Source organism: Equus przewalskii, chromosome 10 (genome assembly GCF_037783145.1).
Source record: "Equus przewalskii isolate Varuska chromosome 10, EquPr2, whole genome shotgun sequence".
Classification (NCBI taxonomy): Eukaryota; Metazoa; Chordata; class Mammalia; order Perissodactyla; family Equidae; genus Equus; species Equus przewalskii.
Genome location: NC_091840.1, coordinates 17,031,180 through 17,057,456, shown reverse-complemented (window position 1 = coordinate 17,057,456; position 26,277 = coordinate 17,031,180). Strand labels below are relative to the sequence as shown.

Genomic DNA, 26,277 nt, shown 5'->3' with positions numbered 1-26,277 from the left:
TTATTGTTCATGACCTACTATTGATATTTGAGTGTTTTTTAAATCTTCATACATTGTATATTTTTTTGAATATAGAAATAGACAACCTCTTGAAAGTTCTGGTCTCCATTAGGAAAAATGTGGCCAATCCTGATGACCTAGGCTCCATGATGAAAAGTATAGGAGTTCCATTACCACAAGATGTGATTGAAAGAGCATTGAAGAATGTGGCTCTCACAGGTGAGTATTTAATGTTTCTAGGTATTCTTTATCTTAGCTGACATGCATCTGTTTGAACTTTTCAAGAATCCTTAAAGGGTTTTCTGCTTCATGGATTATCGAAGGCTTTTTTCTACTTATTTCCCAGTTGAGTTCTAGTTATTTTCAGGAGCATCATACAAAGGAGGATCTATAGGGGATAAGTCTGTATGTGTCTGAATGATACATGTGAATCTGTCTTTATGATTGAATATGTATCTTTAACAATATTTCAAGGCCAAATCTATAAGTTGTTTTTCAGTATAGCAATTATACTATAATCGCCTATCTCTTATCTTTGATCAGTTACCTTTTCCATGTTCCCTGACATGCATTTTTCTTTCAGAGGATGGGACAGTAAATTTAGAAGAGTTTATGGGCAATTTGGTCAATTCAGAATTTTCATCTCTACTTGAAAGTGAGTAAGAATTTTCAGTTGAATGAAGATAGGTAATGACATGTGTTGTAGATCTCTTGGGAAAACGCCACATAGCTTTTGAGACGGTCTTAAACTGATTTAACACTGGCAGAATTTTCTAATGTCTTTATTCCATGCATGTCAAACGTGCAGCACAACTAAAAAAGACCATGATCTTTATGGGGAGTACTGGTTACCTCTTCTGCCTAGTCTTGACTGTGATTATGTTTCCCTAAGGATCTTATGAAGGTAATAATATTAGTTAAAAATGACTGAACTAACACTTGGAATTAGGTTATTTGCAAATTACTCTACTTTAACTAAAGTGTAATTGTATGAGACATATTAACATATGATAAACAGTGGGTTCCTGATATTGATTTATAATTCTTCATTAAGAAACTGGTGAGGGGCCAGCCCCGTGGCCGAGTAGTCAAGTTCACACGCTCCACTTTGGTGGCCCAGGGTTTTGCTGTTTTGGGTCCTGGGTGGGGACATGGCACCGCTCATCAGGCCATGCTGAGGCAGTGTCCAACATGCCACAACTAGAAGGACCCACAACTAAAAAATATACAACTATGTACTGGGGGGATTTGGGGAGAAAAAAAAAAACTGGTGAAAACCCTTATTCTCATCGTTGGGAGAATTTTTCTTCTCTTTTTTTGTTATTTGAACTTTGTTTTCTTTGGTTATTTCTTTGTCTGGGCTCCACTTTTTTTCAATCTCTCTTTATACACTAACTCAAAGTTTAATTTTAGTACAACATTTGTCAAGCATAATGTTAAGGACCCTTTTCTTCTTTTGGTTTGCATAGTATTTATGTAATCTCAGGCCTCTGGGTTCTGTGATGAGCTGCCCTTTCTTGCCTCTATGGTATTGAAAAGGAAGTAATGTTTTATATTTTGCATATTTAGGTGAGAAGAATAATTCTAACTTCAAGCCAAAACTATATTCACTTCCAGATCACTTTGTATTGTACATTTTTAAATGCCCTCTGTTGTTTCAGAAGCTGAAGGTTTACTTCTTTGACTATTTCCACCTACTTTTGGATAGGCACACATGTATAGCTTTGACAAACCAAAAATATTTATGAAGAGATGTTTTGTAGAAATGCCTTATTTGGGGCAATTTCTTAATAATATACCTCATCTGTTTTTGAGAACTGGCATTAAAAACAACCATATCAAAGTGTGCTGTATCTCCTGAAGAGATCGTCCATTATGTTATTTAGTGGTGAATATGAGAAATGTCTCTTGAAATTTAATATCAGAAAACACCTTCTCTCTCCCAAAGACCAGTGTGCTTTTTTGTGTAGATGATAACCTGAATTCCCCTTTGTGTCTTAGCTACCAGAAAGTTCAGACCTAACTTTAATATTTAATCACTGTAACTGTGTTGGCTTTGTTTGTTATTTACTACCTTGTTCTAATGTGTTTTTGAATTTTTAATTCTATTTTAAATATATTAATTTTTCATTGAATAATTCTTCAAATTATTTTGGAAAGTAATTGGGTATAAATTATGAAGCAGTGTCTCAAAAACTGCTATCTGTGAATGCTGGCCCATGGGATATTAAATGGTATGTTATAAAGAAAAAAAAGAGTTCTGTGGCTAAATTTGGAAAACACTGAAGTAGAAAACAAGCAAATTTCTCTACTTCCAGACTATTAGAGACTTTGTATGTTTAAGAGTTTGATATAGTTGATATATAGCAGACCCTGATTCTTCTAGATCACAGAACTCTTTTTATTTTTTGTCTTATTTTGATAATTTTAGAAATGATAAATTATGAAATATTTCAAACACACGGAAAAGTGTAGAAAATAGTAGATTTGGCACATTTTAACAGTTTCTTACATTGTATTTGGACCTTTGTTTATTTTTAAAAGAAATTAAAATATTTAGTTATGGTTGAAGCCCCCATCACCATTCTCAATCCTATTATCTTCACTTTCTCGCTCATTTTCCAAGGCTAACTTCAAGATGGTACAGAAACTTTTGTATCACACATATTAATTTTCCTGTGACTTCACAAGACAATTTGGAGACACTATGTTGAAGAATAAAATTGAAAAATTGTTTGCTGCTAATATGATAAAATAGAATCTATTTATGTATATTACCCTTGTACCCTGTGGCTTTGCTAAATTTTCTTATTAGCCCTGGTATTTTGTAAATTCTTTAGAATTTTTTATGTAAATAATTATGTAATCTGGAGATAGACACAGTTTTACTTCTTTCTTCCAATTCCCTATGCCTTTTATTTCTTTTTCTTATTCTTACCTTATTTTATTGGCTAGCACCTCCATTCTAACGTTAAATAGGAGTGTTGAGAATGAGCATCTTACTTTATTCTGATCTTAGGGATAAAACATTCAGGTTTTTACCATTAGGTAGGTTAGATGTAGGTTTTTTTAATTAAAGGCCCAGTTTGAGGAATTTCCCTTACTCTTTCCAATTTACTGCAACATTTATTATAAATGGTTGTTGAATTTAGTAAAATTCTTTTCCTATCTTTTACGATAATCATATTATTTTTCTCCATTATTCTGTTGATATGGTGAATTATAATGATTGTCAAATGTTAAACCAATCTCGTAGTGCCTGGAGAAACTTCACTTGGGCATGGTATTGCCCTTTTCACATATTGCTGGATTCAAGTTGACAATGTTTTGCTAAATTTTTGTGTTTATGTTCATGAGAGATAGTGGTCTATAGTTTTCCTGTGATGCCTTTGTCTAAGTTTTGGTTTCAGGGTAATATTGGCCTCAAAATGAGTTAGAAGTGTTACCTCCTTATTTATTTTCTGAAAAAGTTTGTGTAAGTTTGGAAATTTTTTTTTCCCTTAACTATTTGGTAGAATTCAACAGTAAGACCATTTGGGCGTGGAATTTTCTCTGTGGAAAGGTTTTTAATTATGAAATCACTTTACCAGATATAGGACTATTCATGTTTTCTATGCCATCTTGTCAGTTTTGGTAACCTGTATTTTTCAAGAATTTTTCTATTTCATCTAATTTGTCACATTTGTTGGCATAAATTTGTTCATAATATTCTCTTATTATCTTGTTTATGTTTGTACAGTCTATTGTGATTACCCTCTTATATTCCTGAGATTGGCAGTTTCTGTTTTCTCTTTTTTTCCTTGACCAGTCCTTCTTGGGCTTCATCAATTCTGCTAATCTTCTCAAAGAACCAATTTTTGGCTTTGATAATTTTCTCTATATTTTATCTGTTTTGTATTTTGTTGATTTCTGCTTTTATCTTTGTTATTTCTTTCCTTTTACTGACTTTGGATCTACTTCACTCTTTTTCTAGCTTCTTAAGGCGGAAACTTTGGTCTCTCTTCTTTTCTAATATAACCATGCAGACCTGTAAACTTCTTGCCAAACACTACCTTAGCTGCATCCAATAAATGTTATGTTTTATTTTAATTATAATTTAGTTTGAGATATGTTTTAATGTCCTTTGTGCTTTCATCTCTGATCCATGGACTATTTGGAAGTGTGTCATTTAATTTCTAAATATTTGGAGTTTTCTTAGTTTTTTTTAATTGTGACTTGTAATTTAATTACGTTATGGTCAGAGAAAAGATGCTTTATGATTTCAATGTTTTTCAATTTCTTGGTATTTGTTTTATGGCCCAGTATATGGTCCATTTTGGTAAATGTACTCTGTGCAGTTGAAAATGTGTATTCTGCACTTGAAGAGTATAGTATGTTATAAATATGAATTAGGTAAAGGTGGTTGATAGCTTCCTCAATCATCTGTTTGTACTGACTTTTTTTAGTTATTCCATCAATTGTTGAGAGAGAGGTACTAAAATTTCTATTATGATTGTTATATTTTCTATTTCTTCCTTAAATTTTGTCAATTTTGTTTTATGTATTTTTAGACTCTCTTATTCAGTGCATCTGCATTTGTGATGGTTATGTCTTCCTGATGAATTGACTGGCAGAGAATACTGAATTTATCATTTTGGAAAAAAAAAATCACTTCCTCCTCAGAGTACAAGCTGAAAATTGATTCCCCATTCTGTGGCTACATGACACTTTATTTGCCACATGTCAAATATTGCCTTCTAACTGTTTCCTCAGTATCAGTGGGTAATACTTCATGTCCAGTATCATATGGGCTATACTATGTTAAATGTTCCTGTACTTTATAGCCATATTCCCTGTAAAATGATAAAAAGAACGTATTTCTGTTTCTGATAGAATAACTTAAAGCGTGCATCTGAATACACATCAAAAAGCCTCTCCTTTTCACGCTGAAATTGACTATAACAATATGAAGATATAGGAAGATTTTTCATAATTGAAAATTATTACTATTTCCCATTCTCATGGCTTTTGTCATTTCTGTTTTTTCCTAGGAAATAGGATTGATGACAGCAATCTAGACACCTTCCTAGGAAACATGAGGATGGAGATGTCAGGTAAAGAATTTTGTGAGATTCTGAAGGACCTGTCAATTAAAGGTGACATATACGTAGACATGGCCCACATAGTTCTGTCTTCTGAGAAGTCCTTTTATAAATGAAAACTTCTTAGATATGAAATTCATATAGAAAGAACCATGGCAAATGATAAAAAGTAATAAAAAAAAATTAGCTTAAATGTCATGCTTTAGGTTGCCATCCTTGGGAATAAATTTTATGGTTTCCAAGAGCTTCATTTGGGTAGTACAGAAGAAACAAGGATATGTATTGGCTATTTTAGTGCTTTTGATCTAAATTTATATTTATAGGAATACTTTGGCATCCCTTCCTCTATCACTGATTCAACAGGCATTTTTAAGGTCCCCCTATGTTCTATATACTCTGCCAGACACTGAGACTATAGAATTTAATAAGACATGATTTCGGTCCTTCAGAAGATTATAATATAGTAGGAAAGCAGAGTGACCTTTCCATACACTGCCGGGTGCCCAGAAGACAGAATAGAGACTTCCCAAGGTTCAGAGCAAGTCAGAGTACCTGAGAGAAGTGCTCCAGCAGGGTGGGCTCCTATGCTGCCACCATTAATATTTACACCCAGTCCACTATGTCAAGAAAGGCCCGGCACACAACATTCTGTAACTTTTTTAAATTGTTTTTTTTCGCTTTTTCCATCCTTTTTTAAAAGCACTAGTCTGTACGTGGAGACCATAATCAAGACATTAACAAAAATCAGCTTCTTTGAAGAAAAGCATTTCTATAGAACAAAGATAGGTGTATGTTTCACTGCCACTACATAGCTCAAAGCAGGAAAAAAAAATTTACAAAATACAAGTTTTTTTTAAAACAATTTTTAAAGGGCAGAATTTTCATCCTTATAATTAGAAGAACATTTTATGCATAGGGATACGGTGCATTATTGTTTATTTGAATTAACAGTGACAAACCCTTTAACTGGCAGACAGAACCAAAAAATAATCACTAATGTTGAAAATTGTAGACAAACCCAACCATTAGGCAATTTGTCTACTATTTTTATGTGATTACAAAATGTGAAAAAAATTCTTATCTCACCCTCCCCCTTTTTGGTGATGTGATCATACATGAGACAGGCACAAGGTTAACCAAAGCGGGTGATGGGGGAGTGATGGGAACCACAGCTAGGACCAGACGATATTCCACGGGCAAGGGGAGCTTGAAAGAGCAAGGGCCTAATTGACAGTGACAGGGAACTGGATGGGAAGGAAACATGACTAAATGAATTGGTCAGTGAAAACAGAGGATGCAGGGCAGATGGCTGCTCATTTCCCCAATGCCCGCGGTTTCAGAAGAGTTGGAACACAGCTTAAGTAGCCCTTTCTAACTCTACCTTCATAGACCAGGATAGGTGGTAAAAGCGGTCCCAGTGGAAGGACTAGTGTGTGTGGGTGTATGGATGGCGTGGGGAGCAGATGAGAGGGCACAAAGAGTCAGAATGGGGATGTGAGCAGCCGCAGCCAGGTTCTTGTAGTTAAGGGGTCAAAATAGAGATGACCAAATGCAGAGGAAACCCAGTTCTGTCAGCTGAGAGCTCAGTGAGAACAACTGGCAGTTATGGCCAAAAGCTCTGGTGAGGGTGCTCCAGCACAGACGACCAAGGGGAACCCAGCCAGGAGGGCCAGAGCTGAGCCAAGGGAGAAGGGATGATCATCTAACATTGGTAAGTATACTGATTCAATAGTGCAGAGCATGTTCCAAGACCAGGCCAGCAGGAGGTTATCCTAAACTTCTCCTTGACAACTGGAGGAAGTTCTCTGGTGTGTGACAAGAAAACATGGAAATGAAAATAAGAAAAACAAAAGTAGGATATAAATTCCTTAAAATCACCAAAAGATAGTTTCTGACTAGTTCATGGAGGCTACAGTCTACTGAGTGTTAGTTACATAAATTTTGCAAGTTGCAAATTTCTTAGGTCAAAAACTCAAGTGTACAAAAGTTTGCTTTTATTTTTCTATGTCTTAACTTAGAGAAATTAGGGACATTGCAGTTTTTACCCACATGAGTTTGTATTCTGAGTGGTAGAAAACATGATCTTAACTACTAGGTTAAATTCTGTTCATATCAGCACTTTCATAAGTTGAATAAAGATCTTTTCATTTCTCCCTTCTCCAGATGGTTGTGTCTATGCTCTGGAAGGCTCATGTCGGGGTGGGTGGGGAAAGGGAGGTAGGTGCCTGCTCTTCAGATATCTTCATGATAACATGTGTGCTCTGAGCCTCATATATATACTTTTTAAACACCCTCCCCCCAGTACATAGTTGTACAGTCTAGTTGTAGCTCTTTCTGGTTGTGCCATTTGGGAGGCCACTCAGCATGGCCTGATGAGCGGTGCCATGTCCATGCCCAGGATCCGAACCGTCGAAACACAGGGCCGCCAAAGCAGAGCGCGCGAACTCAACCACTTGGCCACGCGGCTGGCCCCCAAGCCTCATATATTGTTCTCTTTCATGCTGGCATTCATTGAATGACCTGCATTTTCTTCTGGTGTTTTATCTTGCAGTCTGTACTGTTACTTGTTGCTGTGCACCTCAGCTTGATTGTCAGGCCGCTTTGGGGCTTTGGCTCTTCTCTCACCAACCTCTGCTCCTTTTACTGTGTCACAGGAAATCTTTTGCTATTCTTTACGCCATGCTGGGGCTGTGGAAAACTTGGTGGCTGTCCTAGACTCTCCTTCTTAGATAGCAATGCTCTCATTTTTTCTCTACTTTCCACTTGCTCTGTTTTCTCAGGAAAGTCTGTCTGTCTTGCTGCCTTCCAGGGCTCCAAATGGACTATCAGGCACAGGCCCCATTTTCTTGGTAGGTTTTGCACAATTGGAAGGGGCAGCTCACTAAAATGGATTGCTTTAAAGTTTTATTTTTGTTAGATAACAGGGAAAAATGATTCCATGCCCCTATCTCGTTACATCAGCAGAATGAATATGTCTTCTCTCCATCATCTCCTGCAAAGGAACTCATTCCAAGTTCTGAAAGATACTACAAAGCTTGAATACTGATTTTTTTTGTCTGTTATGTATTTCAAAGTGCCTTATTTTGCAGTTGATTCATTATCTCTCAGAAACAATAATCTTCATTGATTCTCTTTTTTTTTTTTTGATGCTCTTTATTTTTTTTTTATTGTGGTAACGTTGGTTTATAACATTATATAAATTTCAGGTGTACATCATTATGTTTTGATTTCTGTGTAGATTACATCATATTCACCACCCAAAGACTAACTACAATTCATCACCATACTCATATGCCTAATCACTCATTTTACCCTCCTCCCTACCCACTTCCCCTCTGATAACAACCAATCCAATCTCTGTCTTTATGTGACTGTTTGTTGTTGTTTTTGTCTTTTATTTCTGAGTGAGATCATACAGTATTTGACTTTCGCCCTCTAACTTATTTTGCTTGGCATAATACCCTCAGGGTCCATCCATGTTGTCACAAATGGCCAGATTTCATCATTTTTTATGGCTGAGTAGTATTCCATTGTGTGTATATACCACATCGTCTTTATCCATTCATCCCTTGATGGGCACCCATGTTACTTCCAAGTCGTGGCTATTGTGAATAATGCTGCAATGAACATAGTGGTGCATGTATCTTTACACATTCATGTTTTCATGCTCTTTGGATAAACACTCAGCAGTGGAATCACTGGATCATATGGTTAGTTCTGTTCTTAATTTTCTTGAAGAATCTCCATACTGTTTTTCATAGTGGCTCCACCAGTTTACACTCCCACCAGCAGTGTATGAGAGTTCCCTTTTCTCCACATCCTCTCCAACACTTGTTATTTCCTGTCTTGTTAATTATAGCCATTCTGATGGGAGTGAGGTAATATCCCCTTGTAGTTTTGATTTGCGTTTCCCTGCTAGTTAGCGATGTTGAACATCTTTCCATGTGCCTGTTGGCCATCTGTATATCTTCTTTGGAGAAATCTCTGTTCAGATCTTTTGCCCATTTTTTAATTGGGTTGTTAGCTTTTTGGGTTGAGATGTATGAGTTCTTTATGTGTTTTGGATATTAACGCCTTATCAGACATATGGTTTGCAAATATCTTCTCCCAAGTGTTAGATTGTCTTTTAGTTTGTTAATGGTTTCCTTTGCTGTGCAGAAGCTTTTTAGTTTGATGTAGTCTCATTTGTTTATTTTTTTTATTGTTTCCCTTGCCTGGTCAGACCTGGTACTTGAAAATATGTTGCTAAGACTGATGTTGAAGAGCGTATGGCCTATGTTTATTCTAGAAGTTTCATGGTTTCAGGTCTTACATTCAAGTCTTTAATCCATTTTGAGTTGATTTTTGTGCATGGTGTAAGATAATGGTCTACTTTCATTCTTTTCCATGTGGCTGTCTAGTGTTACCAACACCATTTATTGAAGAGACTTGCCTGTCTACATTGTATGTTCTTGGTTCCCTTGTCGAAAATTAGCTGTCCATAGTTGTGTTGGTTTATTTCTGAGCTCTCGATTCTGTTCCATTGCTCTGTGTGTCTGTTTTTGTGCCAGTACCATGCTGTCTTGGTTACTATAGGTTTGTACTATATTTTGAAATCAGAGAATGTGATATCGCTAGCTTTGTTCTTTTTCCTCAGGATTCCTTTGGCTATTCGAGGTCTTTTGTTTTTCCATATAAATTTTAGGATTCTTTGTTCCATTTCTAAGAAAAGTGTTGTTGGAACTTTGATAGGGATTGCATTGAATCTGCAGATTGCTTTAGGAAGTATGGACATTTTAACGATGTTAATTCTTCCAATCCAAGAGCATGGAATATTTTTCCATTTCTTGGTGTCTTCTTCAATTTCTTTCAACACGGTTTTATGTTTCTTTCAACAAAAAATTTTCAGTTTACAGATCTTTCACCTCTTTGGTTAAGTTTATTCCTAGATATTTTATTCTTTTTGTGGAAGTTGTATTCTTAATTTCTCTTTCTGCTACTTCATTGTTACTGTATAGAGATGCAAGTTATTTTTGATTTTGTATCCTGCAATTTAGCTGTGTTCATTTATTTCTAAAAATTTTTTGATGGATTCTTTAGGGTTTTCTATATATAAAATAATGTCATCTGAAAATAATGACAGTTTCACTTCTTCCTTTCCAATTTGGATCTCTTTTATTTCTTTTTATTGCCTGATGACTCTGGCTGGGACTTCCAATACTACGTTAAATAAGAGTGGTGAAAGTGGGCATCCTTTTCTGGTTCCTGTTCTTAGAGGGATAGCTTTCAGTTTCTCTCCAATGAGAATGATATTAGCTGTGGGTTTGTCATATATGGCCTTTATTATATTGAGGTACTTTCCTTCTATACCCATTTATTTGGAGTGCTTATCATAAATGGATGTTGTATCTTGTCAAATGTTTTCTCTGCATCTATTGAGATCATGTGATTTTTATTCTTCATTTTGTTAATGTGGTGTATCATGTTGATTGATTTGCAGATGTTGAACCATCCCTGCATCTCTGGAATAAATCCCACTTAATCATGATGTATGATCTTTTTAATGTATTGTTGTATTCGCTTTGCTAGTATTTAGTTGAGGATTTTTGCATCGATCTTCATCAGTGATATTGGCCTGTAATTTTCTTTTTTTGTGTTGTCCTTGTCTGGTTTTGGTATCAGGGTAGTGTTAGTTTCATAGAATGAGTTAGGAAGCTTCCCCTCCTCTTCAATTTTTTTGAAGAATTTAAGAAGGATAGGTATTAAGTCTTCTTTGAATGTTTGGGAGAATTCACCAGGGAAGCTGTCTAGTCCTGGAGTTTTATTTTTCGCGAGGTTTTTGATTACTGTTTTGATCTCCTTACTGGTGATTGGTCATTCAAATTCTTTACTTCCTCTTGATTCAGTTTTGGAAAGTTGTATGTTTCTAAGAATTTATTCATTTCTTCTAGATTATCCGATTTGTCAGTGTATAGCTTTTCATAGTATTCTCTTAGAATCTTTTGTATTTCTGAGGTGTTTGTTGTAATTTCTCTTCTTTCATTTCTGATTTTATTTATTTGAGCCTTCTCTGTATTTTTCCTTGGTGAGTCTAGCTAAAGGTTTGTCAATTTTGAGTATCTTTTCAAAGAACTAACTCTTGATTTCATTGATTTCTTCTATTGTTTCTTAAGTCTTTATTTCATTTATTTCTGCTCTAATTTGTATTATTTCCTTCCTTCTTCTGATTTGGGACTTTGTTCTTCTTTTTCCAGTTCCGTTAGGTGCACTGTTAGATTGTTTACTTGGGATTTTTCTTGTTTGTTGAGATAGGCCTGTATTGCTATAAACTTCCCTCTTAGAACCACGTTTGCTGTATCTGACAGATTTTGGCATGTCATATTTTCATTTTCATTTGTCTCCAGGTCTTTTTTGATTTCTCCATTGATCAATTGTTGTTCAGTAGCATTTTTTTTAACCTCCACATATTTGTGGCTTTTCTGATTTTCTTCCTGTAGTTGATTTCTGGTTTTATACCATTATGGTCAGAAAAGATGCTTGGTATTATTTCTTAAATTTATTTAAGAAATCTTATTAAATTTATTGAGACTTGTTTTGTGGCCTAATATGTAATCTATTCTAGAGAATGTTCCATGTACATTTGAAAAGAATTTGTATTCTGTTGTTTTGGGATGGAATGTTCTGTATATATCTACTAAGTCCGTTTTGTCTAATGTGTCATTTAAGGCCAATGTTTGCTTATTGATCTTCTGTTTGGATGATCCATCTATTGGTGTAAGTGGAGTGTTAAAGTCCCCTACTATTATTGTGTTACTGTATATTTCTCTTTTTATGTCTGTTAGTAATTCCTGTATATATTTAGGTGCTCCTATGTTGGGTGCATAGATATTTACAAGTGTTATATCCTCTTACTGGATTGATCCCTTTATCATTATGTAGTGCCCGTCTTTGTCTCTTGTTACAGTTTTTGTTTTAAATTCTGTTTTGTCTGATATAAGCATTGCTACCCCCGCTTTCTTTTCATTGCCATTTGCATGGAGTATCTTTTTTCTGTCCCTTCACTTTCAGTTTGTGAGTGTCTTTAGGTCTGAAGCGTGTCTCTTGTATGCAAGATATATATGGGTCTTGTTTTTCATCCAGTCAGCCACCCTATGCCTTTTGATTGGAGCATTTAGTCTATTGACATTTAAAGTAACTATTATTAAGTATGTACTTATTGGCATTTTGTTACTTTTGTTCTGGGTGTTTTAGTAGTTCTTATCTGTTCCTTTCTTCTTCTCTTGCTCTCTTCCCTTGTAGTTTGATGGCTTTTTTTAGTATTATGTTTGGGTTCCTTTCTCTTAATTATTTGTTTATTTATTATAGGTATCTGATTTGTGATTACCATGAGGTTCATATATAATAACCTACATATATAGCAGTCTATATTAAGTTGATGATCTCTTTAGTTTTCTTCATTGATTCTTGAGAGCTTCCTTTTTTTCCTGTGCCTTATATTTATTTGGAATTAAACCAGGTTATATTTTAGATCAATGTGTACAATATCCCAAAATTGCTACGTTTACATTAATAATTTTATAAAATTCACAATAAATATAATTTACCCCAGTGACCTAGTTTCTTATTTTTACAGTTGATAAAACAGTGAACAAGAATGAGATAAAAGATAGGAGATCATCTATGGGTGAGTGAAAGTTTGCTAATTAACTAACTAATTCATTCACTGAACAAAGTTTTGCCGAATAACCAGCAGTAGTAGACACTATGTTACATGCTAGAGATACAAATAAGTAAAATGAACTTTTTAAACTTATGGTAATATCTGTGGCAACATTCTTTTTGTGTGTTTTTCTAACACATGAGCTTCACAGTGCTATATGATTTGATATTTTCCTTATCCTCATCATGCTCTTATTTCCTAAGGAAGGAAGATTGATTTCAGTAATGTGGATGCTGTTCTGAAAAACATGGATATAAAACTTACAGAAGATGAACAACAGGAACTACTAGAACACCTTTCAGCTACTAGTGAGGCTTTAAAATACCTCATTATGGTTGTTAGATACTGTTCAGCTTGTTAGTTTGGAGGCTTTTCCATGGGAGTTTCTGACAATATATTTATATGAATTATCTAGACTAAATTTAAAAAAAGTTTTCATGCCATTACAAAAGTTCTGCTTCTTATTATTTGATATGCTGAGAGATAGTAGACTTCTTAGACATTAACTGATTCACTCCGCTGTCAGATAATTCTTCCTAAAGCACAGTTTTTAATGTGCTACCCTGCTATTCAAAAATCCTCAATGACTATACACAGTCTAAATTTTTGCTCCAATGTTTTTCATTTAAAAAATTATCTATAATTTACATACAATAAAACTACAGATTAAGGTTATAAAATGGTGAATTTTGACAAATATATATACTTGTGTAATTCACACTGCAATCAGGATATAGATATTTACAGCTTCTCAGAGAATTCCCTGATGCTTCTTGCCATTCAGTCACTTGCCTCTTCCCAAGAGGAAAACCACATCACTGCACATTTTTATCATTATTGATTAGTTTTGCCTCTTATAGGACTGAATTTAAGTAGAAACATACAGTATAATCCAATGTATGTAATCTTCACAAAATGTCTTCTTTTTTCAACATTTTGTGTTTAAGATTCATCCATGGATTTGAATGTATCTATAATTCCTTCCTTATATTGCTAAATAGTATTCTATTGTATGAATTAGCAACTTTTACTATCCTTTGTCTTTATAGGAGACATATGAGTTTCCCCAGTTTTTGGCAATTATAAGTAAAAATCACCACAAAATTCAAACCTGTAGGTTCTTATGTGTGAACATGAGTTTTAATTTCTTTTGGGATAACACTTAGAAGTGGGGTTGCTGGGATGTATGATAAGTATATGTTTAACTTGATGAAAAAAAACTGCCGCTGTTTCCCAAAGTGCCTGTACCATCACCAATATAAGCATTTCAGTTGCTCTGCAGTCTTAACTAGCACTTGGTAGTGTCAGTTTCCTTTTTAGTAGCTATCATAGTATGTGTAGTGGTATTTCATTTGGCTTTAATTTGCGTTTCCCTACTGACAGATGACGTTGAGCAACATATTCTTATTTGCCATCTGTATACTGTCTTTTCTGAAGTGTCTGCTCAAATATTTTGCCCACTTTTTGATGGAGTTGTTTCTTTTCTACTTATTGACTTTTGAGAATCTTTTATATATTCTGGATGCAGGTTTGATATGTACCCTGTAAACATTTCTTTCCAGTCTGTTACTTATCTTTTCATTTTCTTACCAGTGTCTTTGAAAAATTTATAATTTTTTATGAATAGTGCTTTTTGTGTCGTATCTAAGAAGTCTTTACCTAACCCAAGGATACAAAGATTTTCTCCTGTGTTTTCTTCTAGAACAGTGCTATCCTATAATACAAGTATAGAACAATCCTCATGTAATATAATGCAATCCTCGTATGTAATTTTAAATGTTCTAGTAGCCCCATTAATAAATTTTAAAAGAGGTAAAATTAATATTAAAATAGATTTTATTTAACTCAAAATATTCTAAAGATTATCATTTAAACTTGTAGTCAACGTAAAAACTTACTAATGAAACATTTTATTTTCCTTTGTTCATACTAAGACTTTGAAATCTGTTGGATATTTTACTCTTATGGCACAACTCAATTTAGACAATACACATTTCATGCATTCAATAGCCACATGTGGCTAGCAGCTAACATATAGGACAGCATAAGCACAGTGCTGGAAGTTTTATAGTTTTAGATTTTACATTTAGGTCTATGATCATTTTGAGTTAGTTTTTGCATAGTTTGAGATTCTTTTTTTTAACACATTGACATGCAGTTGATCCAGCACCATTTGTTGAAAGGACTGTCTTTTATTCATTGAAGTGTCTTTCACCCTTCGTTGAAAATAAGTTGATGAGTATATGTATGTGCCTCCATTTCTGGGTGGTCTATTCAGTTCCATTGATTTTTGTGTTTGTCCTTTACTGTATTTCTATTATAAGGCTTGATTTTAGCTACTTACTGTCAGTCTTTCAACTTTGTTCTTTTTTTTCAAAGTTGTTTTGGCTATTCTAGTTTTTTGTTTTTTGCTTTTCCACGTAAATTTTACAATCAGATTATTGGTTTCTACAAAACTTCCTGCTGTGATTTTACTGAGATTGCATTTAATCTATCAATCAATTTGGGAAAATTGACACCTTAACAGTATTGAGCCTTCCAATCTATGACAAGGTGTATCTCTCCACTTATTTAAGTCTTTGATTTCTCTTATGAGAGTTTCATAGTTTGAAGCACACATATCTCACACATATTTTCTTTGATTTATACCTAAGTATTTCATGGTTGTTGGTACTATTATAAAAGGAAATTCGAAATATTTTCAATTTTCAATTCTTCATTGCTAGTACATCAAAATATCATGGACTTTTCCTCAGCTTTACTGAGATATTGATATCTAATATTATGTAAGTTTAAGGTGTATAACGTGACGGTTTGATATACGTATATATTGTGAAATGATTACCACAATAAGGTTAGCTAACACATCCATCACCTCACATAATTCCCAATTTTTTTTGTGGTGAGAGCATTTAAGATCTACTCTCTTAGTGTGATTCCTCCAACTTTGGAAGAGCATGGAGGGACTTAGGTGGCTTGTGTCAGTGAGTGTGAATACCTGTGGAACGGAAGCCAGTAAAATCTGTAGGGAATCTGTGATGGCTCTTGTGGCCATTCTTCGTGGCATAAGCTGCTAGGTTTGTCTACAGAACAGATCCTTGGGAACCGTGATTGCTCTACTGCATAGCTACTGTTGGTAGCCCCAGCTTTTCTTCCTTGTTCTTTGCCATCATTATATGTCTCAGCTTTCCCATTTTCTGGGTGGGGTGAAACAAAAGCAAACCTTTGTTTAGTGTCTTGAAAGGCTGGGGAAAGCTGGTCACTCACCCTCCTCTCCCTTTCCTGGTGAGGGGAACTCTTTCTAGCTGAGTTCTCTCCTGGCACTGAGCAAAGCCAGCTTGGGAGATGGAATGATGCAGGTGAAATGAAACTATCTTCCTTCCTTTTTTGTGTGGTTATTCTCATGTTTTTTTTGTTCTACTGTGTTGCTGAAGTTTCTTAAGCAGACTCCAGCGCTCTCCCAGAGGTGTTTTGTTTGTGGATAGCTGTCTAATTGTCCATCTGTGTTAGAGGACAGAGGCTTGGGTCTCCTATTTCACCATCTTGGTGACATCACCTAAGTAAAAAAGTACTTATAGTATCCAATGCCCTCTTTGTTGTGGTCCCAACATAAATTTCCAATCTATAACAAATCTGGAAAAATACTGTCAATTGGTTTGGGGATTATCATTATAAGCTCAACTATGTGTGCTAATAAGTGTACTCACTTTAAAATGGATAAGATATTGTGGGTAGGTATTATTTTACATTAAAAAATTATTAAATTTCCTTAATTCACAGAACAAAACATTTTAAATCCTACTTAGCTAGGATTAATCCAAAAGAAACTTAAAAAACCCTTTTGTTCTCTTGGTAAGTCATCAGAAATTGAATGACTTGTTTGCATTAGTTACATTATATAGGGTCTGTTTGAGAGCATGCTATGAAAGATTCTTATCATTGATTCATAATCTCCTGGTCTCATAATTACAGTTCCAAAAATTATATGTATGTGCATGTATATGGTATTTATATATTCTTTCACTGTACAATTGGGATTTTCTTTGCTTTCTTTCCACACAGGTAATTATCTGACATATCTATGAAGGCAAGAGGGTAACATCAGGTCATGCTGCCCTTGCGTGTTAACTGTTTGCTAATTAAAATCATATCCCCTTAAAACCTTACCAGATGTTAAGAGCGGAAACATTGACTACAGAGTTTTTTCTTTCTGTATATTTAGGAATATTTATTTGCTCTCTATGAAAGCTATTCTTCAGGCCATTATAATAAGCCCACAAGGCATATATTACCTCTAGAGATTAGATAGGAAAATTAAGAAATTATATTTTATATTTAAAAGAGATGCTATAATCATCAGTGTCATATCCAAAACTTTAAGTTAGAAAAAATATCTGGTATGGCTGTCTCTTTATATCAGAAAAAAACATATAGATTCTGCTTATTTATTTATAATTTTTAAAAAGTAATGGCTATCATTTATTGAGCACATACAATATGCTAGACATTGGTCTAAGCACCTTACTTATTCTCTCTCTCTTTTTTTATTGTTGAGGAAGATTAGCCCTGAGCAAACATCTGTGCCAATCTTCCTCCACTTTATATATGGGTCACTGCTACAGCCTGGCTGATGAGTGACATAGGTCTGTGTCTGGGATCCGAACCCATGAGCCTGGGCTGCTCGCTGAAGTGGGGTGCACCAAACTTAACTACTACGCTATAGGCCAGCACCTTATTCTCTTTTAATGCTTACTCAAAGCCTATGAGATAGGTGCTATTATATTCTGTTATAGAAATGAGGAAATAGCGACACACTAGGTGAGAAAATTCTAGAGGAAATTCTGAAAATTGCCAAATTTAAATTGTTTTTTGAGTATCCATGCTTATATATGTGAATTGATCTCATTTTATAGCTGATGAAGATATGGATATGAAAACATTGATAGGAATTGTGAAGATGCTTAAAGGTGAGAAAAAGTTACCATGCAAAATTGAAAAAGTGATATCTGCTTTCCATATTTTTTGCATTTATTTTTATTTTTCCTTTTATTCTATTAATTTAGTTTTTTAAAATTGGTTATTTTTACCATTATGAAAGATGGTTAAAAATTAAAAAGTATACAAAGGCTAAAAATAAAATGAAACAATTCCTCATTCCATCTTTTCCCACCCCCCATCATACTCCCCTTGTCAAAACTACTTTTATTTATTTATTTAAAATTTTATTGAGGTCATAATAGTTTATAACATTGTGAAATTTCAGTTGTACATTATTTTTGATCAGTCACCATATAAATGTCCCCCTTTACCCCTTATACCCACCCTCCAACTGCTATCCCCTCTAGTATCCACTAATCTGTTCTCTTTCTCCAAGCGTTAGTTTATCTTCCACATAGGGAGGGAAATCGTACAGTTTATCTTTCTCTGTCTGGCTTTTTTCACTTAACATAGTACCCTCAAAGTCCATCCATGTTGTTGCAAATGGGACAATTTTGTCTTTTTTATGGCTGAGTAGTATTCCGTTGTGTATATATACCACATTTTCTTTATCCAATCATCAGTCACTGTGCACTTGGGTTGCTTACACCTATTGGCTATTGTGAATAATGCTGCGATGAACATAGAGGTGCATAAGTCTCTTCGAATTGTTGATTTCAAGTTCTTTGAATAAATACCAAGTAGTGGGATAACTGGATCATATGCTATTTCTATTTTTTATTTTTTGAGAAATCTCCGTACTTTTTTCCGTAATGGCTGCACCAGTTTGCATTCTCACTAGCAGTGAATGAGGGTTACCTATTCTCCACATCCTCTCCAACATTTATGTTTTGTCTTGGTGGTTGTAGCCATGCTAATGGGTGTAAGGTGATATCTTAGTGTAGTTTTGACTTGCATTTCCCTGATGATTAGTGATGTTGAACATCTTTTCATGTGCCTATTTGACCATCTGTATAGGTTCTTTGGAAAAATGTCTGTTCATATCCTCTGCCCATTATTTGATCAGGTTGTTTGTTTTTTTTTGTTGTAGTTGTTGTTTGAGTTCTCTATGTATTTTGGAGATTAACTTAATCCCTTTTTGGATGTATGATTTGCAAATATTTTCTCCCAGTTGGTGGGTCATCTTTTCCTTTTGTTCCTGGTTTCCTTTGCTTTGCAGAAGCTCTTTAGTCTCATGAATTCCCACTTGCTTATTTTTTTTCATTTGTTTCCCTTGTCCAGATAGACATGGTATTCAAAAAGATCCTGCTAAGACCAGTGTCAAAGAGTGTACTGCCTATATTTTCCTCTACGAATTTTATAGTTTCAGGTCTTACATTCAAGTCTTTGATCCATTTTGAATTAATTTTTGTGTCTTGTGAAAGATAATGGTATACTTTCGTTCTTTTGCATGTGGCTGTCCAGTTTTCCCAGCACCATTTATTGAAGAGACTTTCCTTTCTCCGTTGTATGTTCCTAGCTCCTTTGTCAAAGATTAGCTGTCGATAGATGTGTAGTTTTATTTCTGGACTTTCAATTATGTTCCACTGATCTGTGTGTCTGTTTTTATACCAGTACCATGCTGTTTTGATTACTATAGCTTTGTGGTGTATTTTGAATTCAGGGATTTTGATGCCTCCAGCTTTGTTCTTATTTTCTTTGGATTGCTTTAGCTATTTGCTGTCTTTTGTAGCCCCATGTGAATTTTAGGATTCTTTGTTATATTTCCATGAAGAATGTCATTGGGATTATCATTGGGATTGCTTTGAATCTATAGATTGCTTTAGGTAGTATGGAGATTTTAACTGTACTTATTCTACCAATCCATGTGTGTGGAATATCTTTCTGTTTCTTGGAATGTCTAGGAATAACCTAGACATTTCATTCTTTTTGTTGTGATTGTGAATGGAATTGTATTCTTGATTTCTCTTTCTGTTAGTTTGTTATTAGAGTATAGAAATGAAACTGATTTTTGTAAGTTGATTTTGTACCCTGCAACTTTGCAATAGTTGTTGATTATTTCTAATAGTTTTCCAGTGGGCTCTTCAGGGTTTTCTATATATAAAATCATGTCATCTGCAAACAGTGAGAGTTTCACTTCTTCATTGCCTATTTGGATTCATTTTATTTCTTTTTCTTGCCTAATTGCTCTGACCAAAACCTCCAGTACTCTGTTGAATAGGAATGGTGAGAGTGGGCACCCTTGTCTTGCTCCTGTTCTCAGAGAGATGGCTTTCGGTTTTTCACTGTCAGGTATGATGTTGGCTGTGGGTTTGTCATATATGGCATTTATTATGTTGAGGTACTTTCCTTCTATACCTGTTTTATTCAGAATTTTTATCATAAATGGATATTGGATCTTGTCAAGTGTTTTCTCCGTGTCTATTGAGATGATCATGTGGTTTTTATTCCTCATTTTGTTAATGTGGTGTATCACATCAATTGATTTGCGGATGTTAAATCATGCCTGCATCCCTGGTGTAAAATGTCACTTGATTATGGTGTGTGATCCTTTTAATGTGTTGCTGACGTTGGTTTGCCAATATTTTATTGAGGATTTTTGCATCTATGTTCATCAGTGATATTTGCCTATACTTTTCCTTTTTTATGTTGTCCTGTCTGGCTTTGGGATCAGGGTGACATTGGCCTCGTAAAATGTGTTAGGAAGTGTTCTGTCTTCTTCAACTTTTTGGACTAGTTTGAGAAGGATAGGTATTAAATCTTCTTTTAATGTTTGTTTGAATTCTCCAGAGAAGCCATCTGGTCCTGGACTTTCATTTTTTGGGAGGTTTTTTATTGCTGTTTCAATTTCTTTACTTGTGATTGGTCTATTCAGATTCTCTATTTCTTCTTGATTCAGTTTTGGGAGGTTGTATGAGTCTAAGAATTTATCCATTTCTTCTAGATTGTCCAATTTCTTGGCATATAGTTTTTCATAGTATTCTCTTATAATCCTTCATATTTCTGTGGTATCTGTTGTAATTCCTCCTCTTTCATTTCTAATTTTATTTGTTTGAGCCTCTTGTCTTTTTTCCTTGCTGAGTCTGGCTAAGGGCTTATCAATTTTGTTTGTCTTCTCAAAGAACCAGCTCTTAGTTTCATTGATCCTTTCCACTGTTTTTTTTTTTTTATTTCAATTTCATTTATTTCTGCTCTAATTTTTATTATTTCTCTCCTTCTGCTGACTTTGGACTTTGTTCTTCTTTTTATAATTCTGTTAGGTGTAGTTTAAGATTGCTTATTTGAGGTTTTTCTTGTTTGTTAAGGTGGGCCTGTATTGCTGTGTATTTGCCTCTTAGGACTGCTTTTGCTGCATCCCATAAGAGTTGGTATGATATATTTTCATTCTCATTTGTCTCTAGATATTTTTTGATTTCTCCTTTAATTTCTTCAATGATCCCTTGTTTGTTCAGTAGCATGTTGTTTAGTCCCCACATGTTTGTCACTTTCCCACCTTTTTGCTTGTAGTTGATTTCTAGTTTCATAGCATTATGGTCTGAAAAGATGCTTGATATGATTTCAGTCTTCTTGAATTTATTGAAGATTGCCCTGTTTCCCAACATATGGTCTATCCTTGAGAATGTTCCCTGTGCACTTGAGAAGAATGTGTATTCTGCTGTTTTTGGATGGAGTGTTCTATATTTATCTATTAAGTCCATCTGGTCTAGTTTTTCATTTAATTCCACTATTTTCTTCTTGACTTTCTGTCAGGATAATCTGTCCATTGATATAACTGGGGTGTTAAGGTTCCCTAGTATTATTGTCTTGTTGTTAACATCTCCTTTTAGGTTTGTTAATAGTTGCTTTATGTACTTTGATGCTCCTGCATTGAGTACATATATATTTATAAGTGTTATGTCTTCTTGGTGGAGTGTCCCTTTTATCATTGTATACTGCCCGTCTTTGTCTCTCATTGCCTTCTTTATCTTGAAGTCTGCTTTGTCTGAGATAAGTATGGCAACACCTGCTTTCTTTTGTTTTCCATTAGCTTGGAGTATCATCTTCCATCCCTTCACTCTGAGCCTGTGTTTGCCTTTAGAGCCAAGATGTGTTTCCTGGAGACAACATATTGTTGGGTCTAGTTTTTTTTGTTTGTTTTTTGTTTGTTTGTTTTTGGTGAGGAATATTGGCCCTGAGCAAACATCTGTTGCCAGTCTTCCTCTTTTTGCTTGAGGAAGATTGTCGCTGAGCTGACATGTGTTCCAGTCTTCGTCCATTTTGTATGTGCGATGCTGCCACAGCATGGTTTGATGAGCAGTGTGTAGGTCCACACCCAAGATCCAAACCCATGAATCCCAGGCCTGCAAAGCAGAGTACACGAACTTAACCAGTACACCACTGGGCCAGCCCCAAGTTGGGTCTTCTGTTTTATTCTATCCTGCTGCTCTGTTTCTTTTGATTGGAGAATTCATTCCATTTACATTTAGGGTGATTATTGATATATGAAGGCTTAAAGCTGCCATTTTGTTGCTTGGTTTCCAGTTGTTCTGTATTTCCCTTGTTTCTCCTCCCATGTTCTTCAGACTACCCATTCAATTTGGTAGTTCTCTATGATAGTTTTCTCAGTTTTCTCTTTATTTATCATTTGTGTCTCTGTTATGATTATTTGTTTAGTGGTTGCCATGAAGTTTGTATAAAAACTTTTGTAGAGAGATAGTCCGTAGCCTCTTATTCCCTTAGTCTAAGCCAATTCCATCCCTTTCCTCTTCCCCTTGTAAGTTATTATTGTCACAACTTATTCCCTCTTGTGTTGTGGGTTTGTGGTTAAAACAACAAGATTATAGTTATTTTTTATGTTTTCCTTCCCTTTATCTTTAATGTTATGATTAAGTGTTTGCTAACCTCTTCTGATAGAGAGCTGAATTTTTCTGATTTTTGTCTGCCTATTTATCTCCTTGCTCAAGGCTTTGTAAACCCTTTCTTTTTTTTCAGGTATGAGGATCTTCTTGATCATTTCTTGTAGAGGGTGTCTTGTGGTGGTGAACTTCCTTAGCTTTTGTTTATCTGGGAGAGTTTTTATTTATCCATCATATCTGAAGAATATTCTTGCTGGATAGAGTATTCTTGGCTGAAGATGTTTGTCTTTCAGAATTTTTAATATATCATTTCACTCTCTCCTAGCCTGTAAGGTTTCTGTTGAGAAATCTTCTGAAAGCCTGATAGAGGTTCCTTTGTAAGTTATTTTCTTCTGCCTTGCTGCCCTTAATATTTTTTCTTTGTCATTTACTTTTTTTTTTAATTGCAGTAACATTGGACTATAACATTATATAGCTTTCGGATGTACATCATAATATATTCCGAATTCTGTGTAGATTACATCATGTTCACCACCCAAAAACTAATTATAGTCCATCCCCCTACATGTGAGCCTAATCACCCCTTTTGCCCCATCCTCCCCACCATGGTAACCACCAATCCATTCTCCATTGCTATGTGTTTGATTGTCGTTTTTATCTTCTACTTATGAGTGAGATCATACGGTATTTGACTTTCTCCCTCTGACTTATTTCACTTAGTATAATACCCTCAGGGTCCATCCATGTTGTCACAAATGGCCAGATTTCAACATTTCTTATGGCTGAGTAGTATTCCGTAGTGTATAAATACCACATCTTCTTTATCCATTTGTCCCTTGATGGGCACCCAGGTTGCTTCCAAGTCTTAGCTATTGTGTATAGTGCTGCAATGAACATAGGGGTGCAGGTATCTTTATGCATTTGTATTATCAAGTTCTTTGGATAAATACCCAGCAGTGGAATAGCTGGATCATATGGTAGATCTATTCTTAATTTTATGAGGAAACTCCATAGTGCTTTCCATAGTGGCTGCACCAGTTTGTACTCCCACCAGCAGTGTACAAGGTTCCCATCTCTCCACATCCTCTCCAACATTTGTTATTTCCTGTCTTGTTAATGATAGCCATTCTGACCGGAGTGAGGTGATACCTCATTGTAGTTTTGATTTGCGTTTCCCTGATAGCTAATGATGTTGAGCATCTTTTCATATGCCTGTTGGCCATCCGTATATCTTCTTTGGAGAAAGCTGTGTTCAGATCTTTTGCCCATTTTTTAATTGGGTTGTTAGTTTTTTTGTTGTTGAGCTGTATGAGTTCTTTGTATATTTTGGATATTAACCCCTTATCTGATATATGCTTTGCAAATATCTTCTCCCAATTGTTAGGTTGTCTTTTTGTTTTGTTGATGGTTTCCTTTGCTGTGCAGAAGCTTTTTAGTTTGATGTAGTCCCATTTGTTCATTTTTTCTTTTGTTTCCCTTGCCTGGTCAGATATGGTACTTGAAAATATGCTGCTAAGACCAATGTCAAAGAGTGTACTGCCTATGTTTTCTTCTAGAAGTTTCATGGTTTTCGGCCTTATATCAAAGTCTTTAATCCATTTTGAGTTGATTTTTGTGCATGGTGTAAGGGAATGGTCTACTTTCATTCTTTTGCATGTGGCTGTCCAGTTTTCCCAACACCATTTATCGAAGAGACTCTCCTTTCTCCATCGTATGCTTTTGGCTCCCTTGTCAAATATTAGGTGTCCATAAATGTGTGGGTTTATTTCTGAGCTCTCGATTCTGTTCCATTGATCTGTGTGTCTGTTTTTGTGCCAGTACCATGCTGTTTTGGTTACTATGGCTTTGTAGTATATTTTGAAATCAGGGAGTGTGATACCTCCAGGTTTGTTCTTTTTTCTCAGGAATCCTTTGGCTATTCAGGGTCTTTTGTTGTTCTGTATAAATTTTAGGATTCTTTGTTCTCTTTCTGCGAAAAATGTTGTTGCAGCTTTGATAGGGATTGCATTGAATCTGCAGATTCCTTTAGGAAGTATGGACATTTTAATGATGTTAATTCTTTCAATGCAAGAGCACAGACTATCTTTCCATTTCTTTGTGTCTTCTATTTCTTTCAACAATGTTTTATAGTTTTTGGTGTACAGATCTTTCACCTCTTTGGTTAAGTTTATTCCTAGATATTTTATTCTTTTTGTTGTGATTGTAAATGGGATTGTATTCCTAATTTCTCTTTCTGCTACTTCGTTGTTAGTGTATAGAAAGGCACCAGTTTTTGTATGTTGATTTTGTGTCCTGTGACTTGACTGTATTCCTTTATTGTTTCTAAAAGTTTTTTAGTGGATTCTTTAGGGTTTTCTAGATATAAGATCAAGTCATCTGCAAAGAGTGACAGTTTCACTTCTTCTCTTCCGATGTGTATCCCTTTTATTTCTTTTTCTTGCCTGATTGCTCTGGCTAGGACTTCCAATACTCTGTTAAATAAGAGAGGTGACAGTGGGCATCCTTGTCTGGTTCCTGTTCTTAAAGGGATAGCTTTCAGTTTTTCTCTGTTGAGAATGATATTTGCTGTGGGTTTGTCATATATGGCCTTTATTATATTGAGATATTTTCCTTCTATACCCATTTTATTTAGAGTTTTTATCATAAATGGATGCTGTATCTTGTCAAATGCTTTCTCTGTATCTATGGAGATGATCATGTGATTTTTTTTCTTCATTTTGTTAATGTGGTGTATCACGTTGATAGATTTCCAGATGTTGAACCATCCCTGCATCCCTGGAATGAATGTTGTCCTTATCTGGTTTTGGTATCAGGATAATGTTGGCTTCGTAGAATGAGTTAGGAAGCCTCCCCTTCTCTTCAGTTTTTTTGAAGAGTTTGAGAAGGATAGGTATTAAGTCTTCTTTGAATGTTTGGTAGAATTCACCAGGGAAGCCATCTGGTCCTGGGCTTTTATTTTTTGGGAGGCTTTTGATTGCTGTTTCAATCTCCCTACTGGTGATCAGTCTATTCAAATTTTCTACTTCTTCTTCGTCCAGATTTGGAAGGTGTATGTTTCTAAGAATTTATCCATTTCTTCTAGATTATTCAATTTGTTGCCAAATAGCTTTTCATAGTATTCTCTTATTATCTTTTGTATTTCTGAGGTGTCCATTGTAATCTCTCCTCTTTCATTTCTGATTTTATTTATTTGAGCCTTCTCTTTTTTTCCTGGTGAGTCTAGCTAAGGGTTTGTCAATTTTGTTTATCTTTTCAAAGAACCAGCTCTTGATTTCATTAATTTTTTCTATTGATTTTTTAGTCAGTGTTTTGTTTCTTTCTGCTCTGATTTTTGTTATCTCTTTCCTTCTGCTGATTTTGGGCTTTGTTTGTTGTTCTTTTTCCATTACCTTTAGGTGCACTTTTAGATTGTCTATTTGGGGTTTTTCTTCTTTGTTGAGGTAGGCCTGAATTGCTATAAACTTCCCTCTTAGAACCGCTTTTGCTATATCCCACGGATTTTGGCATGTTGTATTCTCATTTTCATTTGTCTCCAGGAATTTTTTGATTTCTCCTTTGATTTTTTCATTGGCCCAATCATTGTTCAGTAGCATTTTGCTTAATCTCTGCATATTTGTGGCTTTTCTGCTTTTCTTCTTGTAGTTGATTTCTATTTTCATATCTTTGTGGTCAGAAAAGATGCATGATATTATTTCAATCTTCTTAAATTTATTGAGACTTGTTT

The 26,277-nt window shown here is 34.9% G+C and overlaps 1 protein-coding gene across 1 annotated transcript in view; it reads left to right on the top strand.

Moving 5' to 3' along the window:
• The window catches only part of EFCAB3 (EF-hand calcium binding domain 3), a 494,329-nt gene that overhangs the window by 126,768 nt on the left and 341,284 nt on the right, over window positions 1–26,277 (top strand). Inside the window, exons 31-36 of the mRNA XM_070561747.1 lie at window positions 76–219; window positions 584–655; window positions 5,031–5,093; window positions 12,694–12,744; window positions 12,984–13,088; window positions 17,694–17,747. Of these exons, the coding sequence (XP_070417848.1) occupies window positions 76–219; window positions 584–655; window positions 5,031–5,093; window positions 12,694–12,744; window positions 12,984–13,088; window positions 17,694–17,747 (489 nt within the window). The remainder of the gene's footprint in view (window positions 1–75; window positions 220–583; window positions 656–5,030; window positions 5,094–12,693; window positions 12,745–12,983; window positions 13,089–17,693; window positions 17,748–26,277) is intronic.